This window comes from Palaemon carinicauda, chromosome 16 (assembly GCF_036898095.1).
Source record: "Palaemon carinicauda isolate YSFRI2023 chromosome 16, ASM3689809v2, whole genome shotgun sequence".
Classification (NCBI taxonomy): domain Eukaryota; kingdom Metazoa; phylum Arthropoda; class Malacostraca; order Decapoda; family Palaemonidae; genus Palaemon; species Palaemon carinicauda.
The window spans coordinates 110136854-110158751 of NC_090740.1; the positions used below are offsets into that span (position 1 = coordinate 110136854).

General features: G+C 47.9%; 1 protein-coding gene across 1 annotated transcript in view; it reads left to right on the forward strand.

Annotated features, from left to right (window-relative positions):
• The window catches only part of LOC137655786 (splicing factor 3B subunit 2-like), a 49929-nt gene that overhangs the window by 18084 nt on the left and 9947 nt on the right, over nucleotides 1-21898 (forward strand). Inside the window, 2 exon segments of the mRNA XM_068389927.1 lie at nucleotides 6228-6323; nucleotides 6325-6696. Coding sequence (XP_068246028.1) covers nucleotides 6228-6323; nucleotides 6325-6696 — 468 coding nt within the window.

The following is a 21898-nucleotide window of genomic DNA, read 5'->3' on the forward strand; positions in this document are numbered from 1 at the left end:
GGACACGGCTGACGTTGGTTGGCTCCGCTCTGGCCCGCGAGAGAATGGTTCATAGAGGTACTGCAATGGCTGGTCGACATTCCCAGGACTCTTCCTCTAGGAGTGGACCTTCTACGTCTACCTCACGTAAAGAAGATACATCCAAACCTCCACGCTCTTCGTCTGACTGCCTTCAGTCTTTCGAAAGACTCTCAAGAGCTAGGGGCTTTTCGAAGGAGGCAGCCAGAGCGATTGCCAGAGCAAGGAGGACATCCACTCTCAGAGTCTATCAGTCTAAAGGGGAAGTCTTCCGAAGCTGGTACAAGGCCAATGCAGTTTCCTCATCCAGTACCACTGTAACCCAGATTGCTGACTTCCTGTTACATCTAAGGAACGTAAGATCCCTTTCAGCTCCTACGATTAAGGGTTACAGAAGTATGTTGGCAGCAGTTTTCCGCCACAGAGGCTTGGATCTTTCCACCAACAAAGATCTACAGGACCTCCTTAGGTCTTTTAAGACCTCAAAGGAACGTCGGTTGTCCACTCCAGGCTGGAATCTAGACGTGGTCCTAAGGTTCCTTATGTCATCAAGATTTGAACCTCTCCAATCAGCCTCTTTTAAGGACCTCACATTGAAAACTCTTTTCCTCGTGTGCTTGACAACAGCTAAAAGAGTAAGTGAGATCCACGCCTTCAGCAGGAACATAGTTTTCACATCTGAAACGGCTACATGTTCCTTGCAGCTCGGTTTTTTGCTAAAACGAGCTTCCTTCACGTCCTTGGCCTAAGTCGTTCGAGATCCCAAGCCTGTCCAACTTGGTGGGGGACGAACTGGAGAGAGTACTTTGCCCAGTTAGAGCTCTTAGGTACTATCTAAAAAGGTCATAACCTTTACGAGGTCAATCAGAAGCCTTTTGGTGTGCTATCAAGAAGCCTTCTCTTCCAAGGTCTAAGAACTCAGTTTCTTACCTATTCAGGCTCCTGATTAGGGAAGCACATTCTCATCTGAAGGAAGAAGACCTTGCTTTGCTGAAGGTAAGGACACATGAAGTGAGAGCTGTGGCTACTTCAGTGGCCCTCAAACAGAACCATTCTCTGCAGAGTGTTATGGATGCAACCTATTGGAGAAGCAAGTCAGTGTTCGCATCATTCTATCTCAAAGATGTTCAGTCTCTTTACGAGAACTGCTACACCCTGGGACCATTCGTAGCAACGAATGCAGTAGTAGGCGGGGGCTCAGCCACTACATTCCCATAATCCCATAACCTTTTTAACCTTTCTCTTGAATACTTTTTATGGGTTGTACGGTCGGCTAAGAAGCCTTCCACATCCTTGTTGATTTGGCGGGTGGTCAATTCTTTCTTGAGAAGCGCCGAGGTTAAAGGTTGTGATGAGGTCCTTTAGTATGGGTTGCAGCCCTTTATACTTCAGCACCTAAGAGTCGTTCAGCATCCTAAGAGGACCGCTACGCTCAGTAAGGAAGACGTACTTAATAAAGGCAGAGTAATGGTTCAAGTCGTCTTCCTTACCAGGTACTTATTTATTTTATGTTATTTTTGAATAACTAATAAAATAAAATACGGGATACTTAGCTTCTTTGTTAACATATATGCTGGTCTCCACCCACCACCCTGGGTGTGAATCAGCTACATGATTATCGGGTAAGATTAATATTGAAAAATGTTATTTTCATTAGTAAAATAAATTTTTGAATATACTTACCCGATAATCATGATTTAATTGACCCACCCTTCCTCCCCATAGAGAACCAGTGGACCGAGGAAAAAATTGAGGTGGTGTTGACAAGAAGTACTGGAGTACCTGACCACAGATGGCGCTGTGGTGTTCACCCCCACCTGTATAGCGATCGCTGGCGTATCCCGACCGTAGATTTCTGTCGGCAACAGAGTTGACAGCTACATGATTATCGGGTAAGTATATTCAAAAATTTATTTTACTAATGAAAATAACATATTACAAATATTATTTACCGTATCTATATAAAATCATACATACGTAGCAAAGCAGGAAAACAATTTACGAGAGAGAGAGAGAGAGAGAGAGAGAGAGAGAGTTGTTTTACATACGTAAATGTAAATTTAAAAAAAAAAAAAATAGCCCCATTTCATATAAAATAGATTACAAATACTTTACTTTATCATATTACAGTAGTCTATAATACTGTAAAGTTCAGTACAGTATGTTGTTGTTATAGTCGTGGCGATGAAATTCTCACGAAACAAAAACACGCCATTTGATTACAACAGCTGATTCATTCTCTCTCTCTCTCTCTCTCTCTCTCTCTCTCTCTCTCTCTCTCTCTCTCTCTCTCTCTCTCTCTCTCTCTCTCTCTCTTCGTGTTATACAATACTTACATTTAGATGAAGAAACTAAAATTAGTTTTCTTAGTGTCAATTAAATACGAAACGAAAAAATTATGCAGAGTCTACATCCATTTCAATCATAGCTAAAAACACAGCATCCGATTTCATCAGCAAACCACTATTTTTTGTGAAACATCATTTTATTCTAGAAAATTGCTACTCTTTAAATAGTTAATTGCACATTAAGAAAGCGTGTACTTTTGTTTTTAAATTTCGGGTGTGTTTTAAAAATCGAGTATTGTTGACTTCTTTTTGTTTTACTTTTGGCTGTGATTAGATCAGCTGACATCTAGCTGCCGCTCTTGAGAGTGTACGAATACACTAACAAAGTATCGTTTATACCATTTCTTAACTTATTCAAACCGTCTACAGTATACAGTTGATATTACATAAGCACCAATGTGTTATAACCTATCAAATTTTTTTGTTTATTACATTTAAACCCCCCTCTCTCTCTCTCTCTCTCTCTCTCTCTCTCTCTCTCTCTCTCTCTCTCTCTCTCTCTCTCTCTCTCTACCTCTCTACCTCTCTCTCTCTCTACCTCTCTCTCTCACTCTCTCTCTCTCTCTCTCTCTCTCTCTCTCTCTCTCTGTGGGCTACTTTTCACTACCTCCCATTCCTTACCTCTCTCTATCTCTCTAACAAATGATATCTTTGTTGCTCCTCAAAGTTTCATTTATATTGAAAATCAATCATGATTCAATTTTCCTTACTTTCTCCAATCTCGCAACATCGCGGTATTTTCGAAATTCCCGGAAAATCCGCGATATATGTATATACATGGGTTATGAAAAAAATCCGCGAAGTGGTGAATCCGCGATGGTCGAACCGCGAAGTAGCGAGGGCTCACTGTACATTGGAGAGTCTTTGCTGACAGCCCACTCATTGAAATTTATAGGTAAAAAGGCCAGATTGTTAGCTTTAGTAAAAATGGCATTGTTTAAAGATTAGGGTAGGTAAAACATATTTCTAATAGTCTTTCTTACAAGTCAGTCCTAGGCTAACAGACAAAAAGGGAGTGGGGAAATTGTCCTCCAGTGAGAGGGGGCTATTGTCTCAGATGAAAGAAAGAGGCCTCAAAGTCGAACAGAGTAGCTATGGTTTCTTCACTCTTTTTTTTTTTTCCCCTTGTCATCCCTCAGCTTCGGCAGGCACGAGTCATTGGCTATGACATTGTAAAGCATTTATAGATACATAATGCCTAGAATACAAGCAATAATTTTGCATGAGTTGAACTTTCAGTAAAGAATTCTTTAGTCACTTAGTAAGGTTATCATGGAAATCTGTTGGTCTTTAAGAGGTAACCAATCAAGTCACTGTACATGTCAGGGGTTATTGACTAAAGCGGTCCTCTAGGGAATCCAGACTATGGTAGAGAAGACATCGTTTCAATCTTCTCTTTCTATCTCAAGTTTGAGTCTTGGAAAACTGAATTCCACTTAGACTGAACTTGCTGGATCGAGCTTCCTCTTAGGACTTGTTCCAAGCTGAAAGCCATATCTATAAACGACCGAGTCATTCAGGCTTTGGGAGGACAAAGAACCTCAAGGGGTGAATTACAAGTTCTGCAGTATCACACCTTCAGGGATATCTCTTATTCATCAATACAGACAGGATACTGACTTACGGGCGTGGCACTCAAGTCTGAAGCATATTCCAATCATGGCGGGATCATCCTGCGTGTCACTGCAACAGAATTTGGAACAGGGGACACCCCAAAAAAATTTTGTATTGCTCTTTGGAGCACCAAGAGCCTTCATCACGTTCACGTGATACTCGCAGGAGTCCTTCCTCTTCGGAGGTCAGGATTTGTCAAACGTACCTTCGAGCCATTCAGTGACACAGTCTCCAACCCCTCAGAGATCAAAGCACCAACTGCCTCCTTGACCTCAATGAGGAAGAATGCATGGGCCAGCTCTGTCTCTGAGACTGAACTACAATCTTCAACTCTTTCTGCTAAAGAGTACCGCCCTGGTGCCATTCCCGAACCGTGTGTGTGTGTACAACAAAGGGAAGAACGAGTTTGTGGAGGTTTGAGTCCTCCTCCATCTCTTCCCACCAAGATGCTGCTAGTGATTGGGATAACATGCTTCTCTGTCCTGTGAGGGCACTTGCTTGAAGAGACATGTCAACTTGTTCAAAGTCAATTTTACTTGTAGAAATTACCTGGAGGGTGGAGAGCAGTATGGTGTATCTGTTCAAAACTCTTTGTGCTTTAGAGTGTGTACTGCTTCTCAGTTGTTTACGATCAGGGGATCGTGATAAATTGTGAGAAGTCAAATCTCATACCCAAGCAGAGGTTGAAGAACTTGGGTAGCTGATTGAAATGATAACATTGGAAGTCTTTCCTTCAGATGATAGCATAAGCAAACTCAAGAGGTACTGCGACTGTTAATGTCCAAGACAATACTCCAAGCTTGGTACCGGCAAAGTCTTCTTGGTCACCTTTTTATTATTATTATTATTAATTGCTAAGCTACAATCTTAGTTGGAAAGCAGAATACTATAAGCCCAGGGGCTCCAACAGGGAAAATAGACCAGTGAGGGAAGGAAACAAGGAAAAAATAAATATTTTAGAAATAATATAAAAGCAAATATCTCCTATGTAAACTATAAAAACTTTAACAAAACATGAGGAAGAGAAATTAGATAGAATAGTGTGCCCGAGTGTACCCTCAAGCAAGAGAACTCTAACCCAAGATAGTGGAAGACCATGGAACAGAGGCTATGGCACTACATAAGACTAGAGAACAATGGTTTGATTTTGGAGTGTCCTTCTCCTAGAAGAGCTGCTTACCATAGCTGAAGAGTCTCTTCTACCCTTACCAAGAGGAAAGTAGCCACTGAACAATTACAGTGGAGTAGATAACCCCTTTGGTGAAGAAGAATTGTTTGGTAATCTCAGTGTTGTCAGATGTATTAGGACACAGGAGAATCTGTAAAGAATATGCCAGACTATTCGGTGTATGTGTAGGCAAAGGGAAAGTGAACTGTAACCAGAGAGAAGGATCTATGGAAACTTTTAACCCACCAATTAGTGAGTCTCCCAATTTTAAAGGATGAAAGGGTTGTGTATGCATGGGAACAAATAGATTTTAAAAGTAATTTCAAGTTAAACCTCCAACCTCAACCAGTCTTTGAGTTTGAGCCGAAAGTCAAAAGTGAAGGCTTCAATGGCCGTATCACCCCCACTTAAGACATTGTCTGTTTTAAAGGAACGTGTTATTTTTATAAAAACTGTGCCATAGTCGATGCTGTGTTTAGCATACCTTTGATTGTATAATTTTGCAACCTAGTTTTTTATGACTTTATCTCCTCTTGATGGAAGCAATCTTTGTTGCAAGCCAATGGTTTCCTATTTCTTTGCAACCAAACATAATTTGATTATATAATTTCATAATTAATTAGCCATAGCAATATTTATAAATATAAAGAATGATGTTAATGTTTTATGCCAACTATTTAAATTAATAATGAAAAATAAACATTCTTGGACAAGAAGGAGCAGTAATGTAGTGTCTTAGATAAATGTTGAGAATTATGAGTACTTGGTATACTCTGAAGTTATTTTTAAGAAATGCATATGGGTACACATACTTGGAATCATACATTTGTACAGTCTTTAATATCAAATGTTTTAATAATGTTATTCTAACTAATTTGTATAAAATTTGTCTACATGATTTCCAAGATTATTTCACTCAAGTTATCGAATGTTTTTCAATTTTAGATAATCCAGAGTATGGGAAATTTATATTCAAATTCTTATGAGTTCCTTATTTTGGTAGAAATCTAAGTAAGAAATTAACACAAAAAATGCATTGTGTAGTAAGATTATTATTTTTGCTTTATATTTCTTTTCAGTTACCTCCTGCTCCCCCTGTTGCTCCTGTTGTATCCGCACCTCCGACTCGCATGACAGGGCCATCGCCAAGTGTAGGAACAGTACCAGTCTTGGGACCCTCCGGGAATAAAAGCATCGGTCGTCGTCCCTCCGCCACCTGCCCCCTTTCCTCCGAGACCTCAGGGCCCTATTCCTTTAAGTGCTCCACCGACAGGATTTACAGGCACAGGACCCAGTCCTCCAGGCCCACCGGTACCTCCTGTTCCTCCAGGTCCGCCTGTTCCACCGGGACCAGGGGGCCCTGTACCAGTGACCAATGCAGGCATATTAGGTCCTTCCCCTGGACCAGCCCCCAAACCACCTGCACCTCAGCAACCAGCTCCACCAAGGCCACCCATGATACCAGCTCCAGCTCCTCGACCCCCTGCTCCTCCTATTAATACACAGCGGCCCCCTGTATCAATGCAAAATACACCACCTAGGCCATCGGTATGTTTGAAAGTATAATTATTGTTACACTTCATTCCATCTTGTCTTATATGTATTTGTCCATACAATAATGAGCCTCATTTGTTCCGAGATATAATACAAACCTTCAAACTTAAATAGAAGACTGACTTCATAACCGGACTTCTCCTGCTTGGAGAGTGCAGTACAGACATTCTTCATCCTCATTTGGCTGCTTTGATCTTTTGCTTTTCCTTTGATTGAATAAATTGTCTTGCAGCCATGTTCGAGGGATACCCATGGAAGGGATATACAGTGTTTCCTGATAATTTTAATTGTTTTATAATTTTCTCTGCTACATACCTGTTGCTGTTCTATCCCTTATGTCTGTACCAAGGAAGTTGGTTTTCCTTGGATATTGCTCCGCGGAAGGAGTTCCTCAGTCACCAAGTCTAATGAGAGAGACACGTTGCCATTCGTTTTTTCACCATCTGCCAATCCCAGAAGGCGCTAAGGATGTATTGGCTGTGCTAGTGTGGTCTCCCTTTATCTTCAGTGCATTTTAGAGAAGACGTCATCATAGAAGGCCAAGAAGTTTGGTTGATAGGAATTACTCATGTGTAACTCTTGCCATTTCTCTCCCTGAGGGAGAGACGGTACTGTACCAGAAACCTCCCTCTTTGAGTGAATGCAAAGAGATGTCCCATAGCAGGAAGAAACATCAGCACACAACACAAGGGAGGTTTTTGGGTGCTCATTAATTACGGGTGTATTCACACCTTTTACCTTCGCTCAGTCTCTTGCTAGGATGAGTGAGGACCGAAAGTTGTCCCAAAGCAGGAAGAAATGACAGGTCTCACAATGCTCATACTAAGTATACACACTGTCAATTGGGATGAATGGCTCTGCACTCCCTTCGCACTCCCTTCGCATTCCTGGACGATCTCTTTCGGGAAAGATAAAGCAGTGAGTGCCAAAGAGATATTGGCACTTCATGCTACTCCTGCTTCCCCTTTGCCTGTTGCGGTTCCAGAGACAATGGGTGAATTTTCAGGACTCCTGGCAAGGAAGAAATCCCTGAGGCACAGGACAACCAATCAGTCTGACTCTCCATAGTCTGTATGGTTCCTTTGCATGGTTTCATGGAAGGAGCAATGCCGTACGAACACCCAACACCCAGAAAGGCATTTAGGTACAAGGTACAAGGCTCATTACTGTGCTACCAGGGCCAAGTCTTGAGCGCTGTTGATCAGGACAAAGATCATTGCTTTCATCACCTCTCCTGCCAGGATATACTTCGGCGACAGTATTGCTTGAAATCGCCCTACAGGTTAATACTGCTTCCTTGACATAGCTCTTCCAATACTCAGAAACTGATCCATGACTTAGTTTACCCAGAAATCAAGATCTTCAAATTAGGTCATGCATTGGAGGTTGGAACTGGTGACTTCTCAATCCAGACCCAGCAATCTTATTAGCACCGCAGTGTTACTTGAGGAGAACAACATCTCATATAAAAGTGTTGCAATTTTCTCATTAGTCAACAGAAACAAGAAGAAAGTTTTTCCAGCCACTTTTCTATCCGGCTTGGTGAGGTTGCGTGCTTGCAGATGCGACTATGGTCAGTGCTTACCTCTGCCATATCAAGGAAGAACTCCCAAGCCTAGCCCTATCAGTAGCAATCTCTTACCTGTTAGCGTACTTGGAGCTAAAGGTGTCAGACCACCTTTGCCTCTCTCTATCTTATGGACAAAGCCCACAGACCCCTTTTCCTTGGGTCCTGAATGGGCTGCTCAGTAGTTGCGTAACACTCCCAGCTCCTTCATTCAACAAAAGTCTCATTGCTAGAGCAAATTATTTGGTCTCGTCTTGTGGGAGGTTGATATCCATACTCACTGTGCATCTGGAATGCCTGAAAAGGTTTACGGTTCAGGTTTCTTTCCATAGGAGTTGCGGAAAGCAGCTACCAAATGATTTTCTAAACTCGTTTTTAGAGGAATTTATTCTGCAAGACTAAAGCTTTTATACCTGTGTAGTCTTTGGTAGATTTTTTTTATTAAAGCCAAAGGTTAAAGGTAAAAATTTTCTTCACAAACCTTTGCACTGCGAGATTAAATGTGAGAACTAGCTACATTGTCATCATCTCCTCCGCCTGTTGACGCAAAGGGCCTCAGTTAGATTTCGCCAGTCGTCTCTATTTTGAGCGTTTAAATCAATACTTCTCCATTCGTCATCTCCTACCTCTTCATAGTCCTCAGCCATGTAGGTCTGGGTCTTCCTAATCTTTTAGTGCCTTGTGGACACCCGTTGAAAGTTTGGTGAACTAATCTCTCTTGGGGAGTGCAAAGAGCATGACCAAACCATCTCCCATCTGCCCCTCACTATGATCTCATCCATATATAGCACTTGAGTAATCTCTTATGGTTTCATTTCTAATCCTGTCCTGCTATTTAACTCCTAATATTCTTCTGAGGTCTTTGTTCTCAAATGTACAAAATCTGTTGGATATTGTTTCATTGTCATACCACGACTCATGTCCATACACTGATCTTACTAAACTTATATATAGTCTGATTTTTAAGTGTAATTTCAGGTGATTTGATTTCCAAATTTAATTTAATATAGCCATTGTCTTATGTGCTTTTTTTCAATCTTTCATTAAACTCCAATTCTAAAGACGGTATTAGAGATCATAGTTTCTAAATTTTTAAATGATTCTACCTCATTAATCCTTTTTCCTTCCAGTGATATTTCATCTTCCATTGCATATTCCGTTCTCATCCTCTCTGTCTTCCTTCTATTTATCTTATGCCCAACCTCCTGTGATATTTCATGCATTCTGGTAAGCAGGTTTTGCAAGTCCTGTGGTGTTAGGATAATAAGGGCAGCGTCATCAGCATACTCTAGGTCAGCTAATTTCCTATTTCCAATCCAATCCTATCCTTCTCTACCATCTCCAATTGTTTTATGCATTACAAAATCCATGAGGAGGATGAATAACATAAGTGACAACACATTCCTTTTGAGTACTGTACTCCGCTGTTCACTGGAAATTCATTTGATAGGATGCCACTAACATTAACTTTGCACTTACTATGCTCATGAAAAGACTTAATCAAATTTACATTTGTTCCGTAACCGAAATACAAACCACGCTATTTACAAAGGGTATTACTTTTAGCGTAGCTGAAATGGCGAGCCATTAGAATTTAACGAGGGTGTATTACCCCCGCGCTAGTTAGCGGGGGGGGGGGGGGGGGTAGGGGAGTGGTAGCTAGCTACCCCTCCTCCCCCTCACACACAGGTGAATACTCACTTTCACTTTTGGCTCGGACTGTGACAGACGTCTCTGTCTTGGTCCTCGCTTGGCAGCCATTTTTTGTTTTGTCTTTACTTAATCACTTACTTTTCATTTACTCAATATATATGTAAACATGTTTTCATGTTTGTATATATATTTGAGTATAGAAATGAGTAAGTTTCCTTTTCAGATTTGTGTGTGTAGTGTACGATATCTACGTGGAGGCCTCGGCAGTTAGGCCACCACGGCGTAATTTTATGGGTGGCGATCAAGTTTGACTTATGTCTTCCTCTCTCTCTCTCTCTCTCTCTCTTGAGGTCGTTCACCCTTTTACTACGTGTTACTACGGCCTTGTAGCCTAGCTTCCTTTCCGTGTGGGGGGTTGCTACGCCGTACGTTTGTCTCAATTAGTTATGAATCTAATTGTAGTTGTTTTTTGTTTTTCCAGCTTGTAGAACGATTCCTTTCGGGGTTTTCGTTCTTTATTTAGTGTTCATTCATTTTTAAATTTCATAATTACATAGTTACATAATTATAATTGTTATAATTCTGTTTTGGTTACAGCTCTCCTTCCGCGAGTGTAAGTGGTTGTGAGGGCACGTGCCTGTTGTGTAATTCTTGTTCCTTTCCCTCGGGATTCCTCTTCGGAGCCTTCCCGGGGGAATGAATGTGTACTAATATTATTTGTTTTATTTTTTTACAGTTACCGATCTAGTTCGTTTCTGTAATATAGCAACGGTGTGAGCTGTCTGGTTGAGTCCTGGGGATTCGGCTGTTGCTGCCTCCCCCCCTTGTATTTTCGTCAGGGGCGTGTCTCCTTCTACTGGTAGTACTCCCGTGACGACGGACAGCTCTCCTTGGGCGGATAACTTTCCTTCCGAGGGAAGTTTTTCCTGTCCAGGCTTCGAGTTTTTCCCCTTTTGGGGGGTTCTTCTCTTGCCTTTTTTTCGTGCGACTATGCTCTTGGTGCTGAGCGGTCGCACCTGCAGTTTCGCTCAAGGGGCTGGGCAACTGCAGGAGCTCCTCTTCGGAGGATTGCTCCTTTTAGGTCACTGGCTGACCAGTCTCTTCCACGAAGTGTTTCTCTTTCGTTCGCGAAAGAGTACACTCATAGAGACTCCTCTTCGGAGGTTTCTTCTGTTGCTGTTGCTGTTGGCCTCCCTCGCCGTAAGGCCCACCGTCCGCCTCGTCGTAAGGGCCTCTCATCTCCCTATAAGGGTGCTTGAGGCGCCTTTTTGGATCTCCGTTTGCAGCCTACAACTCCTTTTCTCGATCTTCCGCCTTGGTGCAGATGGACAGCAGTCTGATCTCGTCTTCCGACGGGCAACGGTCTTCCCGACGGACAACGATCCCTTCGGGGCAAAGGGTTGCCCCCACGGGGGTTCTTCCCTTGCGTGTCAGGGTTTCCCTGCACGCCCTTCTGCTCATCAGCGCTCTCCTGTTCGTCAGCGCTTTCAAGATGATCTTCCCTGCGGTTCCTGTTGGTTCCTGTTACGCGCCCTGTGCGCCCACGTTCGCCCTTGCGATCTAGAACTTCGGTTCAGGTCGGGGTCAAGGACTCTTCTTTGCGCAGGCTTCCACGCGTAGCCTTCTGCTCGTCAGCGATCATCAGCTCGTCAGCGATCATCAGCTCGCCAGCGATCATCAGCTCGTCAGCGATCATCAGCCCGCCAGGGATCATCAGCTTGCCAGCGATCTCCGGATCGCCCACGTGTGTTACAGCCGGCACGCCAACGTTCTCCAACACTTCTGAAGGAACATGGTTCGCCAGCTACTAGCTCACCTGCGCATGCTGATCGCCATCGCGCGACCCTCAGCTGCGGATGCTGATCGCCATCGCGCGACCCTCAAGTGCGGATGCTGATCGCCATCGCGCGACCCTCAGCTGCGGATGCTGATCGCCATCGCGCGACCCTCAACTGCGGATGCTGATCGCCATCGCGCGACCCTCAGCTGCGGATGCTGATCGCCATCGCGCGACCCTCAACTGCGGATGCTGATCGCCATCGCGCGACCCTCACCTGCGGATGCTGATTGCCATCGCGCGACCCTCAACTGCGGATGCTGATCGCCATCGCACGACCCTCACCTGCGGATGCTGATCGCCATCGCGCGACCGCACACCTGCGGATGCTGATCACCATCGCTCAACCCTGTGCATGCTGATCACCATCGCGCGACCCTCAACTGCGTATGCTGTTCGCCATCACGCGATCGCCCACCTGCAGATTCTGTTTGCCATCGCGCGACCGCCAACCTGCGCATGCTGATCGCCATCGCGCGACCCTGGCATGCTGTTCACCATCACGCGACCCTGCGCATACTGATCACCATCGCGCGACCCGGCGCATGCTGATCACTGCTTGCGATCGCTCACCTTCGAATACTGCTCGCCAACGCACGATCGCTCACCTGCGCATACTGCTCGACCATCGCGTCGGCATAACACAACGCGCCATCGCCAACCTGTGCGTTAGCGCTCACCAGCTCACCACCGATCGCTTGTTGATCCATATCGCCAGCGGTCCTCCTCACCCACGCGGCAGCGCGTTTCTTCGCCATCGCGCTAACGCTTGCGTTCGCCGCCTCGGACTCGCTCTCATCCACCTGCCCACCCTCACGACCGCTCGCCCGTGCAACCGCGCGACCGCTCGCCCGTGCAGCCGCGCGACCGCTCGCCCGTGCAACCGCGCGACCGCTCGCCCGTGCAACCGCGCAACCGCGCGACCGCTCGCCCGTGCAGCCGCGCGACTGCTCGCCCGTGCAACCGCGCGCCCACACGCCCACGTGCCTGCACGTTTACGCTCATGCTCTCCAATGTTCGCCCACGCGCGAACCAACGGTTTTTTCCATCGCGCAGACGGATGGTGTTCCGTCGCGCGAACCTACAGTGTTTCTTCGCACAAATGTCGGCTTATTTCTTGCAGTATCCATTGCTCGTCTATGGGTTATCGCTCGCCGACCACCAGGAATTCCCGTCGCGCGAGCTCCAGGGCAATTGCGACCACGATTCCCAATGGGGTTTTCGCAGCATAACCAGCCTGGCGAGTTCTTCTGGAGCGTATTTCCAGAACACTGCCTCACCCCGTAAACACTGAGCATGGCACTTGCAAGAATAGGAGAAACTTAAGGGAGATCTGAGCAACACTCTTCTATTCCTGAACCTGGGTTAGCCCTTCCCCGTCATTCCCTGGAGGGATTTTTGGCGGGGGGGCTTTCCGTTCGAGATTTCTCCATCGGACAAGGGGTGACTACTTACCTCTTCCTCTGGGAGCTTACCAGGTTCTTTCCCTCCTCGGTTACGGCCCGAGGTTTGGTTCAAGGAAGCTACAGAAAGATCAAGGGTACTTTCCTCCTCTCGAGCTCAGGCACCTTGGCCTTTCGTCGTTAAGTATCTAAATTGCGGACAAGCTCGATGTTGTACCATCTGGACGCGCTGACTGAGGGCTTCCTTCGGGTGTCTCATCTGTGGAGGTCGACGACCTCAGACACCCTTCCATCCTTGAGAAGAGTTTGTTTGTGCCCAAGGACAGAGACTTAGACAGCTGCTGTGCGGAGTAAATCGACTTCCGGTTTCACTCCTCCAAGGCGCTTTCTTCCAGACTCTGCAGGGCTCCAGCGCCCTTTTCTTTCAACCACGTCGGCCTAAGTTATCGGCTACGACAACTGGGACAAGGTGTCCAATTGCAGTTTCCTCCTGTCAGGAACAGATGGCACGGGAGACTCCCCCGGGGGGACATAGTCCTAAAAGGAGTTCATGAACTCTAGGATTGCAGGTTTTTCGCTGGGAGGATGCTTAAGGTTACTCATCCGAATGACAGCTTCCCGATGCCCATTCCCGCACAATCTCTGTGAGTAGCCAAGGATATCGCGCCTGCCGTCTCTGTCAGCGAATTCAGTGTCTCTGAACCTCTATGCCATAGCATCAGTAGAGTTGCCCGGTTGGGCAGAATGATCCATACCTTAGGCGAAGGTCTTCCTTAGGATCATCGACGGCTTCACCCCCGGCCCCCTCAGTCGATCCTTTCTTGTAAGGAAGGATCTGAGAGGGGATGTCCATAGTCGACCTCTCAGCCCTGATCAAGTTTGTCGAACAAACTTCGGCCAGCGTAGACCAGCAGAATCGATCAGACTGGTAACGAGGCGACAGGACTCCTTAAACCCTGGATCGGAAGGACGGGTACTTTCAGTTTTCATTCCATCCATCTTCCAGGGTGCTCGTCGAATTCAGCCTAGACTGCAAGTATTCCTGCTTATGATGCAGTGTGGCTATCCCGCCGTGGCATAGCAGGTTTGTTTCCCCAGAGAACTCTCCCTGCCTTCCTCTTGGCCGCTCAGATGCAGGCTTCCGCCTCCTCTGCTGTTTGGAGGGCTGGTCAACTCCGGTAGGCTCGGGTTTCGACCTTCTTCAGCGCCGGGACAAGCTTCCGGATGCTTACCATGAGTGTTTCCTCATGGTATTTTGCTTGGAGTCTTCTCTTCCTCTGCCTCAACATCTGGAGTATCTGGCCATGATATTGAGTCAACCGCCTTACCACATTGGAAACCCCGCTTCTCGTCCGTCCAGCGAGGTTAAGCAACGTCGGTACTTGGATGGGTGACCACCTAGGGACGCCAGATTCTGTTACCACATCCTCCGAGCCTTCCTTTCGGTTGACTGTGGCAAGACTGAGGAGAGTCGCAGTACCTGTTCTCAGTCAAGCAGAGCTTTCAGCCCTACCTTGGAACGTTTCCTAGTTCTTCTTTCCTCATTGACCCGTCTATAGTCCGAACGGTCGCCTCAGGATAAGTTCCATGTGGGGCGATCCAAGTTCCGGTGGCTTCAGGCAATGTTCAACCGGACTCCCTGGCCCTATGGGACCAGCGGAACTATTAGACCTGCAATGGGTGTTGACCTATGGAGCCTCTTGATGGTAGTGGATATTCTCGTCCTTTCCCCACATTCTTGATGCGGTTCTCGGACTCGTCAAAGGAAAGGGGGGGGGGCCATGTTCCGGTCCAGGCCTATGGTCAAGACCTGAAGGATACCTCTCCATCATTCAGGCAGGCTTAGGGGCCTTAGTCTGGCCCCTCTTCAGATCCTACAGCTCCTGCCGAGTCGCCCCGTTGCGCGTCGACTTCATTCTAACCAGCAGGGGACGCATTTTCACACCTTCACATCTTGCAGTAGAGATACCGGGATGATTGAGATTCTCTCAATACCACCATCGGCTCTCTCATTCCAGGCAGGGGAATGTTTCTCTCAGACTATCCGAGCAGAACCTCATAGAGAGAGTGTACCTAGGGGTCTTTGACCTTGGGTAACCAGCAAGTGCTGGTCTGGGGGACCTGATCGCGACAGCTTGGAACCTCAAGCTTCCGCTAGTCTTCCCCCCAGTCTCAGACCCCGAGACTCTGGCAAGATGCATTCCGGTGATGGTGGGACAACTTCGACGCCTGCGTCTTCCCTCCTTTTTGTCTGCGGACAATGGGTCTCAACAAGACCAGGTTGTCTGTCAACCTTTCAATGGGAGAGCTCCACTGGGACTATACGCAGAACGGTTCCTGGACCCTCTGCTTCCCCTGACGGAACTCCCGGGAGAGCTTCTCCCACGGCGCAGACTACTCAAGCAACCACACTGCGACATCTCTCCCGAACCGGGGCATCGCTTCGGCTTCATGCCTGGAGACACTACGCTTCCTCCTCTAGAAGAGACAACCCGCTACAGTCGCGGTACGGAGGTCGCGTCATCTGTGACAGTCATCCACAGGGGTCTCCCAGGCAAAGTGAAGAGTCTAAGGTGGTTGGTGCCGTGGGAGATATACCTCTTCCCTTGAGGCCTCTTCTCCAGCAATAACGGTCTTATTGCCTTTCGGCGGGAGGAAACTCCTTTCCGCTCTCGGCAATGAAGCCTGTCGCTCAGCCTTTCCCTGACCTTCAGGCTTAAATGAATAACTTTTTCCTGCCCGCTGGATCTATCCTCGGTCATGCGAAGCTACGATCGTCCCTGCCCTAGTCGGAGGAAGACCTCCAACTTGGAGCATGGCTCGGACTTTTAGTCCTTTAAGAGATCTTCTCAAGACCCTTTTACGACAGGCCTCGGATTGTATTCCGCCTTGGGTCTTCTGCTCACTCTGGCCACGGCCAGTGTGTAAGCAATCTTCTTGGTCTCTTACTACTCCCCCCTTTCTAAGGAAGAGGGGAAGGCAACATTCAGGCTCGCTCCTGAGTTGTTGGCTAGACTCAGAATCTGAGGGTCCCGGCCCTTCGGTCCGATTCATTCAAGATTTAGAGTCTCCATTCTGTGTCTGATGTCCCAAGACCTTCTCTTTCTTGCCAGTAAGGAATCGAGAGGTTAGCGCTGGGAACAGCTGCAGTTTGTCCTCAGTTGCAGCCGATTTAGGAACACAAGGAGGACATGGGGGGAGAGTCACCAGTATACCTCTTCAGCCCGGACTCAAGGACATTCATCTTGACCTGTCTTCAGACCCTCCCCCGTCACGTCGCCCTACAGCACGATGTGGGATACATCGCAACGTCCCTCGCCTTCGAGTAATACTACTCTGTGACGCAGGTGCTACAAGCTGGAGTCTGGAAGCGTCTGATGACCTTCGCAGCCCGCTTCCTGCAGGGCGTGACCCACAGGCGTCTCGATACGTTTTCTATCGCTCTGTGGTGGCTACACAACAGCTGGTCTAACCTCAGGCTCCTTTTTGGACAGGTAGCAGAAGGTTGAGGGCATTGTTATCAGGTTTTAGTCTGCATGAACGAAAGAAGTATGTCTGGCCCTTACTTCTTTCTTCATCATCCCCTCTACGGGGAAGCAGCATCCTGGTCTCTGCATAGCTGACCTCGAACCTCTGCAGGTAAACCATGCTTCCTTGTGTTACGAGTATTGAGTCAATACTGTCGCGTCCCCCATACCCTGACGAGGTGGTATTGGGAACGTCCTAACCCAGAGTTCCTTCTGGAACTCCAGGTCAACTGCCTAGGACGGGTCACACTTCTTCCTTCACACACAAGCTTACGTAGGTCACATGGTTCCTTGCGGAGCAAGGAACTTGTGAGGTGCAGGGACTCCTTTTCTCGAGTGCGACTCACTCGGATTCTGAGTCCCCGGGTAAAGCCAAAGCCAGTATGGCTGGGGACTTTCCACCCTTCCTAAGGGATAAGTCACCCTTTGTAAATAGCGTGGTTTGTATTTCGGTTACGGAACAAATGACAAATTCGAAGATAATTTGTATTTTTCCTAACCATACAAACCTTAGCTATTTACACATACTTGCCCGCCAGCCCTGTCCCCCAAGACAAGTCCTACCTCTAAGTGAAAGTGAGTATTCACCTGTGTGTGAGGGGGAGGAGGGGTAGCTAGCTACCACTCCCCTACCCCCCCCCCCCCCCCCCCCCCCGCTAACTAGCGCGGGGGTAATACACCCTCGTTAAATTCTAATGGCTCGCCATTTCAGCTACGCTAAAAGTAATACCCTTTGTAAATAGCTAAGGTTTGTATGGTTAGGAAAAATACAAATTATCTTCGAATTTGTCATATTTAAGGGGAACTTCATAATAACGCAGGACTGTCCACAAAAGTTGCCGGCGCACACTATTAAAGGCTTTTTTTTTTATAGTCCAAAAATGCCATTAACAGTAGATTCTTATATTCTACACATTGCTGTACAACTTGTCTTAGAAAATATAGGTAGTAGGTTGGCTAGGGCACCAGCCACCCCTTGAGATACTATCGCTAGAGAGTTATGGGGACCTTTAATTGGCCTGACCAATACTACATTGGATCCTTCTCTCTGGTCACGGTTCATTTTTCCTTTGCCTACACACGCACCGAATAGTCTGGCATATTCCTACATATTCTCTTCTGTCCTCACACACCTGACAACACTGAGTTTACCAAACTATTCTTCTTCACCTAAGGGATTACTGCACTTTAATTGTTCAGTAGCCACTTTCCTCTTGGTAAGGGTAGAAGAGACTCTCTAGCTATGGTAAGCAGCTGTTCTAGGAGAAGGACACTCCAAAATCAAACCATTGTTCTCTAGTCTTGGGTAGTGCCATAGTCTCTGTATCATGGTTTTCCACTGTCTTGGGTTAGAGTTCTCTTGCTTGAGGGTACTCTCGGGCACACTATTCAATCCTATTTCTTTTCCTCTTGTTTTGTTAAAGTTTTCATAGTTTATATAGGAGATATTTTTTTAGTGTTACTGGTCTTTAAGTATTTTATATTTCCTTGTTTCCTTTCCTCACTGGGCTATTTTCCCTGTTGGAGCCCCTGGGCCTATAGCATTCTGCTTTTCCAACTATGGCTGTAGCTTAGCAATTAATAATAATAAATGAAAATTTGGTCAGCTACATTGTTTCCCCTTGAAATTTTCTGGTAACTAGCACTTAATATACTGAATATCAATTTTGTTTGTTTGTGTAAACTTCCATTAGTTGGTTTGCTCAATGATTCTTCCTTACAATTATGTTTTTTTATCTTAATTTTTACCCATACATATAACCAATTTCTCAGTTGCTGCTGCCAGGAATTCATGGTTTTCATGTATTATTTACCTGTGCAGTAGTCAATTGTCTACATTATATTTTATTATTTATTCTATTCACTTTTTTTTTGTTAAATATAAAAAATAAAAGTAGGAGCGGAGAGAGGAAAGGTCCCCTTTTGTTCCTTTGTTTGATGTCGGCTACCCCCCAAAATTGGGGGCAGTGCCTTGGTAAACAGATAGATAGATTCCCTTCATTTTTTATAGGCTGTAGATCAGGGGTTCCCAACCTTTTTGCACTCGCGACCCCTTTGCTAAAAATCTGAAACCCATGCGACCCCCTACTTAGGGCTTACTATCATCAGCTTAATTTTCCTTTTATTTTCTGTTAAGTTAAGGAGAGGGAAAGAAACATCTAAGAAAACATTTAAAATTGCTGTAATTATTTATTAGCAAATTAAATCACATTGGTCCAACCTGAATTCACAAAGAGAACATATATTCCTTAAAATAATATTTGTTCCGACACAAATACTCACCGAGAACTACTTTTCTGTGGAGTCACTTGGTGACCTCTCAATCTCGACCAAGGTTTTCCCGCCGTTACCCCCCTACCCCGCTCTATATAGGTGTTACCCCCGCCGCCAGAGGATGCGCCCTGAGGGCAGTATTAGGGCAGGTCACTGCCTCTCTGGGTCAGCATCGCCATTAAGTTCTTGGTCGTGAGATGTGAAACATCTCACTCTCTCGCTCTCTCGATCCTTTGGCGCGTTTGTGATTCCACGTGTTTCCAGCGTGGGGACTTGTGTTTTTCTTGCGTAGTGCGTTATTCGCAAGTGTTTCAGTGCGTTCCCCCTGCGTATATCCCAGTGTGCTTATAACTCGCTAGTGTTGGCCCTTCGTGTGCGAACGATGGAGCATGTGCGTCGTTGCCCTGGTCCTAGAGCCGGAAAGTCGTGTGGGGCTTTCCTCTCTAAGCCAGAAGTGGACCCTCATTCCCTTTGTTCCACGTGCAGGGGAAAAGTTTGCTCCACCGCGGACACGTGTCCGGAGTGCGTAAGCTGGGACGACATACAGTGGGTACGGTACAGTACCAAAAAGAAGAAGTCGTCTAAGCGTTCCCCCAGGAAAGTGAGTGGCGTTTCTTCTTTACCGTCGGTCAGTGATCGGTCCGACGAAGCCTCGGCTTCTCCGTCTCCTTCGCAGAGGAGAGGGCAGCAAGCCCCCAGTGTTGTGATTAGCCATAGTGTTCTTCCCGGTGAACCCAGTGTGAGGGAAGAACCAAGGGCAGGCCCCTCTAGAGATAACGGAGGGTCCGGTAGTGCTTCGGGTGAATCAGGCCACGTGGCAGGGGACCACGCGTCCTCAGAAGACCCCGTATGGGGCAGTGTCGTTATTTCAGAGTCCCCACCGCCCTCGTGGGCCGTTGCGTCGGGCTCTCCCCCGCCAGAGGACAGCCACGCTAGAGTTCGCCGCCCGAGTAGCGATGCTTTCGGGTGGAAGCTGCCGAAAACACCGGGGAGGTCACCGCTAAGAATGGACGTGACCCTGGACCCCTGGCCCCCTGGCATGGATAGAGTAGACTCAGTGCCGACGATCTCCACAGCGGTCCCCGAAGACTTCCTCCAACATCCAGTCTCGGACGTCCGACGGCGAAGAGCTTCCCCCACGCATCACGCGGGCAGCCGTTACACGAGGGACGTGGCGCCCTCAGACTCGTCAGAGGTGGATTCATCCTCCGGGGGAGAAGTCAGGGAGAAACGGCACCGGAAGAGAGAGCGGGCCGAAAGCGATCGTTCCCGCTCCAGGTCAAGGTCGCGACACAGCAGGAAGCGCCCCCGCTCTCACTCCCGTAAGTATAGGAGAGATGCCTCTCCCGGCGGCGAATGGGTCTACGTCCCTTCAGGAGGGTCCAAGAGGCTCCACTCTCCAGACTCTCGGTCCAGTGAACGAGCCTCTAGGCTGCCGCTCCCTACGCACAGCCTAGAACCGCTCGACCTGCCACGCAGGAAGGACCTCGCTCTTAAGCATAAGTCCTCGAGGCCTCCGGTTCACCCCGCCCAGCGGGGGGAAACGCGCTTCCTTGAAGGCAGCCTGACCGAACCAGCCCAGCTGGTGCGGTCATCGAGCAAGAAGGACCGGTTCCCGTTGTCGGGTCAGCCCACCGGGACCGTGTCCTCGGCTTCCAGAGCCTTGGGGCAGCCGAGGGCCCTCCCTGAGCCGGTGGCACCCGCCTTACGGCGAGATCCTCCCTCTTACGGAGCGCCCTACGGTTACGGGTCGACCTCCCTGGACCCAAGAGGAGGACGCCCGGTCTACCGTCCAAGCAACCCTGCTCCCCCACGCCAGGCCGAGGCCTCGGCCGACGGAGGCAAGGCTCCCCCGTCGGAGGACTCCGCGTACAGAAGGGTGGTAGGTCTCATCAGGAGGCTCCATGGGATCGCAGAACCCTCGACTCCTAAGGTGAATTCCTGGAGGTCAAGCCTCCTGAGATTCACTCACCACGACGCCCTTCCGAAGTCCTCCCTGGCCCTTCCTCTTGCCCCAGACCTAGTACTGGGACAAGAGTACATAGATAACTTGGTGGCCAGCAATGCGGAGGCCCCCAAGTCCCAGAGTGCCTCCAAACTACTCCAGGGTCTCAAGACGCAAGGGAAGGTGTATATTCCCGAAGGGCGGCGCCCAGGCCCCTGTAAAGTGGACCCGGCCTTAGACATCCTGGGACAAGGCGGCTCGGACGAAAGGGCCTCTTCAGCCCCTGTTTCCTTCTCGCCCACGGAAGCCGCCATGATGGAGGAGATGTCAAGGGACCTGGTGAACGTCTCCTCATGGCTGGACTGGTGGGCCTCCACGTTAGTGAACGTGCAAGCCTCCATAGACCCCGAAGATCCAGAGCAACAGAGTTTCCTGACGGACCTTCTCACCTCCGGGGGGAAAACCCTCAAGTTTCTGGCTTACCAAGCACTCGCCTTGACGGCCAACTGGGTGCTTAGGAAACGGGACACAGTGCTCTCTAAGTTGTCAAGGAGGATCCCGGACAGGGAAGCCCGAGTTGTGCGTAGCCTACCCTTAGGGGGTGAGTCTCTGTTCCCTTTGAAGGAACTGGAAGTGCTAATGGAGAAGGTGTCCAAGAGGAGAGAGACCAACGTCCCCAGACAAGCATCTTCCAGAAGGCCGCCATACAGGAGATCAGTCTCGGATAGCGCCGTGACTCCTCAGGCCGCCCCCAGCTCTTCGAGGAGGGACGCCCCTTCCTCCTCCTGGACAACAACTCCGCAGCCCTCCCGCAGGGGAGCACCAGCTTCTGCCAGCTCCTTCAGGTCGGGTTACTCCGCCTCGAAGAGAGGCAGATCAGGCCGCCCCTCTAGGAGAAGGTAGAGGGAGAGGCCCCCTACTCCCGCCCAAGCCTCGGGTTGGGGGATGCCTCGGACCTCATTGGCAAGCATGGAAAACACAAGGGGCGGA